The sequence below is a fragment of the Hemicordylus capensis genome, chromosome 3 (assembly GCF_027244095.1).
Source record: "Hemicordylus capensis ecotype Gifberg chromosome 3, rHemCap1.1.pri, whole genome shotgun sequence".
In the NCBI taxonomy this organism is placed as follows: domain Eukaryota; kingdom Metazoa; phylum Chordata; class Lepidosauria; order Squamata; family Cordylidae; genus Hemicordylus; species Hemicordylus capensis.
In genome coordinates this window covers 138,851,756-138,857,755 of record NC_069659.1, presented here as the reverse complement: position 1 = coordinate 138,857,755, position 6,000 = coordinate 138,851,756, and the positions used below count along the sequence as shown (strand labels likewise).

Below are 6,000 nucleotides of genomic sequence, written 5' to 3'. Positions count from 1 at the left end.
ACATGGATGTTGAAGTGAAAAGAATTACATTTGCAGATGAAACAGAACTGGGCTAGAAGGGATGACCCAAAATACAGATATAAAATTCAAATGACCTTAATGAAATGGAAAACTGGGCAGAAATTAACAAAAAGAAATTCAACAGAGACAAGTGCAAAGTTCCGCACTCAATAATTCAAAAATGACATCGTGCCCAAGAGAAGTAGAAGACCTTCCTCAGATTCAAATATATGGTGATTATTCAATAAAATGAATACAGTTTGAAGTTGAAATCATACAAATTTCAAACTGTTCTTTTGGTTCACTTATGCAAGCACATTACGTAAAAAGTCTAACACACACATATCTTGAACTTTCCAATAAAATGTAATCTATGCAACATGACTTTGCCTGGTCAACAACAGCCTGCACCTACTAGTTACACATAAAGTAATCAAAGAAAAGGTTGTGAATTCAAAGGAGAAAAAGTATCCTAAGCTAACTTTAATGTTACATAAAACTGAAAAACTGGGAGGAGATTTGTCCAAGAACTCTCTCTCAACATAATTAAGAAGCTTTATTATTACATTAAAATGCTATACACAAATAAGACACTCCAAAAGAATTATGAATCAGTAAGGCAGAGTGAAAGCCTGTAAATACACTTGGAGAAAATGAAAACTACCTTACTGAACATTCAAGTATCCAGAATATAAAAGGCTTCAGGAAGAAATATCAGGTTCTTTTGAGTATGACTTCAATAATTAGATGTTTTGTTTATAACAGACAGTATTTAACATTTAAGAGTTCATGTACAAATTGAAATGATCGTATAAAAACTCACTGATACAACTTTGAGGATGATTGTTAGTAAATAAGCTGGCAATTGACTTCAAATGATTCATAAAGGCTTCTGAATATGCACCCCCTATTACAGGAATGGCCTGCAGGTGGTCCCCTCAAGTTTTCTGATGCCCCCATTCCACCCGGCACAGGTGGTGGGCAATGAAGGAGGGAGGCTAGAGAGCAGGAGAGCAGCACTGCCTTTTGGGGTGCCAGTGCCATGGGCCTTCCCTCCCAATTCATTAGGCTACACAATGGGAGAGCATCCAGGAAGGCTCTGCAGAACAGAAGGCTCTGGAATGTCTTCTCATTACGTGATGTGAGTGAGTGAGTGAAAGAGAGAGAGCACTTGATGAACTGAGAGGGAAGCCAGGCAAATGACAGAACTGCTATCCTGCTCCTTTCCCAGGTGTGTGTCACTCTTGTCAGCTCTAAATGATGCACTCTGTGACACCCTCTCGTTTAGCAACAAGGTTTTTCAGCTGGGAGGTTCAGACTCCCTGGCATGCAGGCGACAGGGGAAATAGTGGTGACTTTTTAGCTCAGGAGGTTCTAGCTCCCCAGGCTAAAGAATTTGGTTGTCCCTGCCCTACTGGAACTGCTTATGCAAAAGGGTCTACACACTGCTGCATTTGGAGCTGCACACAAGGCTCCCTGAACGATCTGCTGCAGAGGAAGATCAGGAAGAGGAACTGTTCTGCTCCTTGCACAAATCACTCTGGATCAAGACCACTATCAACTCATAACATAAATACAAAAAGGAACCACCCCAGTATTCAGATTCATAAAAATGGTGAACCCCTCCTTTTCAAGAGTATATTGGTAAAAGAGAGGGCACCCATTGTGACAAATTCTTAACAGATTTGTCACATCTTCTTTATCCACTAGCATGAACAAGCTATGAGAAACAAACCTTAATAAAATGCAGCTTATTACTGACTTGCACTTAGACTATTTGCAAGAGCATTCTTTTTTGTCAGACCCAAATTAAAGAGAATTGAGTTGAGGTTAATACACAAAAATGCACAATCCGGATGTGTTGTCCTTTGTAGTTCTTGAATCATCAGGTGAATAGTAAACAGCTCAAACATCTTCTTATTACTCCTGTAAAATATTTTCAAAGAATATTATGAAGTGAAGAAATAACCAGTTTGATTATTCTGAAGGATGGTAACAATTTCCATTATATTTGAACACCAGATTCCAGAGAGTCTAAAGACCACCATAAAATCCACATTCTACTGATTTTATTGTTGTTAATGTGAATTGAATGGTGGTCACTTGTCTTATGTTATGTAGCTTTAAGGGATAAGTGAACTTGGTAGTAGGGCTGTGCATGAGACTCTCCAATCCCAAGGAATCTGCACCACCCTCCTGGTGCTGTGCAGAGGTGGTCACCCGTTGTATGGCTATCTCCACAAAGTTCCAGCACTGGAGAGGCCTCTTCTACTGGAGCCCACATGGCTGGCTGTGTGGTGTTGAGAAGGCACATGGGGATATCTGGGAAGTGTAGCACTTTCCCCAAGGGGACCACCACGAGAAAAGTTCTAGGAGCTACCCTGCCCCAGCATTCACATGCACCTTGCTGACATCCCCACTGACCCCAGTTCTAGTAGAAGACATGACTTTTGGCCCAGTGAAAATTTCTTCTGCAGTCAATGTATTTGACTGAACCTAAACAAAATGACTGATAAATCTTCGATATAACCTGCATAGCTTAGCAAGCTGGAGTGCTGATAAAATAATAGAAATGAACATATTTAGAAACCATCCAAGGTTAAACCAGCTAGGGATGTGCACAAAACAGATTTTTGCGTTCTGTTCCGAGCTAGGAATTGAACTCAAAATCCACAGATTGTTCTGCTGGAACAACTGGTTCAGCCGTTTGTTCCAACAGAACAACCCTGTTCCGACTCAGAACATTCCGAGTGACATTTTGGACTTGTGTGGTGGTGCTGACCAGGCAAATTGCTTCAGCACGTGCACAGTAGCCAGAAGAGTTTTGAGTGTTCTGAGTCAGAACAGGGTCGTTCTGTTTTGAGCCTGGAGCAGGCCCTTCATGAACGGGGTTTTCTTCCAAGCTCAGAACACTCAAAATGGTCTATTCGCGGTCGGAACATTCTGACTGCAAACTGTTCGGCACATCCATAATACTGACATCAAGTACACTGATCCAGTATAGAGACCAGTATAGAGCCCCTGGTGGCGCAGTGGTAAAACTGCCGCCCTGTAACCAGGTGGTTACAAGTTCGATCCTGACCAAGGGCTCAAGGTTGACTCAGCCTTCCATCCTTCCGAGGTCGGTAAAATGAGTACCCAGAATGTTGGGGGGCAATATGCTAAATCATTGTAAACCGCTTAGAGAGCTTCCAGCTATAGAGCGGTATATAAATGTAAGTGCTATTGCTACTGACATCAAGTACACTGATCCAGTATAGAGACTTGAGAAAATGAACTCAGTTGAGAAATGCATCTGACAATCTCCTTAAAATAACTTTTTAAAGTTAAACAGATGGAAGACAAAGCAGTTCTTTATTGATAACTATTATAATATGTGCAGAGAGGGGTCAGGAATCACTCCTTAGTCACACCCTGCTTTGGAATGCAAGCTCACCAGAGGCCACCTGAGCTTTCTTGCTTTCACTGACCAAGACTTGATGAGTCTAATGTGGACAGAAAACATTCATATTCTGTGGCACTATCGCCCTCATCCACACTGCATGTGGCTACAGAAGTTCCCCAAACCCTTAGGAGCAAGTTTTTGGAAGGACACATCAAAGAGGAGCTGACCAACATCCCAGCCTCTAAAACAGGAAGAAGAGAGAAACTGCTGGTAGGCTGGTCAACAACTCCAGTTAGTTTCTCTTGCCTGTTCCTCAAACCTCTCGGTCCTTTCTCAATGGCCAGTTTCCCTTTGCCCTGTCCCTAGTTTGTCTGCCTTTTTTCCCTATTAGTTTTTATAATTAGTTTTTTTTCTGACCCTCCTATGCTATTCAAATTCTGATTAACATTCCATCCCCAGACAATAGGTTGAAATAGAAGATAAACAGGGGATCAAATGTGAATAACTAGAAAAAGCTAGAAAATGACTTCAAGTAAATAAAAGACTTACTTAATTTTTGACAGCTTTTGCAGTAGAATGCTGAGTTTTTCCAGTATTGGAGTATCTAGTTTAGGGTTTCGAAGCAGTACTGAACAAGTATGGAAAAAGGATTCATTACTACAAGCTTCTAGAAATCGGTGCAGAAACTCTGTAAAATGAAGTGGACAATTATCATGATTAACAAAAAGAAATGCTTTTAAATCAACTAATAAAATGAGAAAAGTAAAATACGTTGTACAAACATAAGTAGCATTTCCAAGTGTGTGTCCTATAACTACAAACACACACAATATTCCTATTCTAGTACCAACATTATATCACCAATTATATGTGATAAACAGAAAAGTAACTAGTATCATTGTTTAACTTTTTTTCTTGAATGCCACCCAAAGTGGCAGACAGAGATGGTATTTAACTTTTTAGTGCACTGACACCACATGATTCAAAATTAAAACATTTAACTCTAACACAAAGTTGACCAAGTGTGGCTCGCCCTCCTCTAAAAGAAACTGAAGAATTGCATGGATGGTTCAGGATGGAAGAGTGGGGGTCCGGGGACATCATTTTTGGCGGTCAGGGGATTCTTTCAGTTTTTAATCTTTTCCCCAGTTGCTTTGCAACCGTGATTCCCCTAACCCTGTTTGCCATTGAAACCAATGGCTCGCCAACTGCAAATTCATCAACTGTGAAGGTTTCCAGGAATGGAACCCTCACGGTTGGTGAGGGATGGCTGCATTCAAAATGGTATAATAGAGACAATGTTGCCCATGCTGGGGACACTCATCTTGCTATTATGAATGATAGAGATTATTCACACAATTAAAACTGTGTTCTGTTAAGGTTTGGGAGCTGTGTGTGCTCCCAATTTTCGGTTGTGTGGAAGCAAGGTGGCCAGTGTTCCAATGGGCTCATTCAGTATTTCAAAAATAATCCTGATGGTCTTGGTTTAAAACCATAAAAGGAAGAAGATTCCCTTTTTGGGGACCCAGTAACCCCAGATCGTCCTGAACTCTCTGCTTTTACATTTGTCTTATGTGCCTTTTATTGCTTTCTGCAGGGTAATCTGGTCTTGAAACATGCTGTGACAACAGTCTACCACAGAAATAGTGTTCTTCATTTTAGTTATCATAGCTACAATGTGCTCCACTGATACCTGGTAATTACCAAGTTATGTTTTTCATCATAGTTTGCACTACAGTCAGCATTAAGCCCTTCTCCTCCTCTTTGGAGGGATTATCTGTCTCCAAGCTTGCCATGCTCCCATCCCACGCTTTGCCACCATCTTATCTTGCCCAGTGCCACCTGCCTACACAGCATTTGGTGGTTCAAATCAGAGTGTTATTTATTGCAGAGGTTGGGAGGACTTCCCAACAACTTCCCATTGTTTGTGTGCCACACAATACAAGGGTCAAGTTTAGATGACTGGCAGGAATTAGCAGGAGCTCACACCATCGGCATCAAATCCAACTTCCAAGTCAAACTTAAATGCTGTCACAGTGATCTCAAAATATCCCATTACACTTTTTAAAAGTTTTGTACTAATTTGCATATGTGAGAATTATGGTTTTCTCTCAGCACTTCTCTGGTGCTGAGAAAGGCTACTGTCTTTTCCCATACAAGGCTAAGTTGCTGGGTGGTCGATTTCCTTAATGATTCCAGTGCCTGCTCCACCTCTCCCTGGCCCCGCATCCTTTAACAAAACCATAAAAATGACCTAAATCTTTATGGTTTTGCTCTTGGTACAGAATTCTGAAGTACAGCGGTTTAAGTGGAACGTGTTAATTCAGCAGTTTCACAACCTTCTAAATAAGGCCAGGGATGCCAGAGCCATCGCTCTCTTGGCACACCAGGAGACACAACATTCTGTAGGGTGGTATCTTTTCAACCACAAGTGCTAGCAGAATATATTAATTAAAAAGGCTCTATTTCCTAAGAAACAGCTGGGTTCTCAGGACTAAGAAATGTTTTCTTCTTGCTATTTGGAAGTAGATTATTTTCCCACAAACCCGTTGTTAAGTTGCTTAGCACATCATTTTTACTTCATAGGACACAACATAAAAAATACTTGAATACAA

General features: G+C 40.9%; 1 protein-coding gene across 7 annotated transcripts in view; it reads right to left on the bottom strand.

Annotated features, from left to right (window-relative positions):
* Positions 1-537: 537 nt before the first annotated feature.
* Positions 538-6,000, bottom strand: part of CCDC138 (coiled-coil domain containing 138) — a 48,084-nt gene continuing 42,621 nt past the window's right edge. For 5 of the 7 annotated variants that reach the window (XM_053304793.1, XM_053304791.1, XM_053304792.1 and 2 more), the window contains exons 14-15: positions 3,935-4,073; positions 538-1,926 (exon numbers count right to left, since the gene is read on the bottom strand). In XM_053304793.1, the coding sequence (XP_053160768.1) occupies positions 1,755-1,926; positions 3,935-4,073 (311 nt within the window). In that variant the 3' untranslated portion in view covers positions 538-1,754. Of the gene's footprint in view, positions 1,927-3,934; positions 4,074-6,000 lie in introns of those variants that run through there. The other 2 variants (XM_053304794.1, XM_053304795.1) reach the window with 1 other exon arrangement.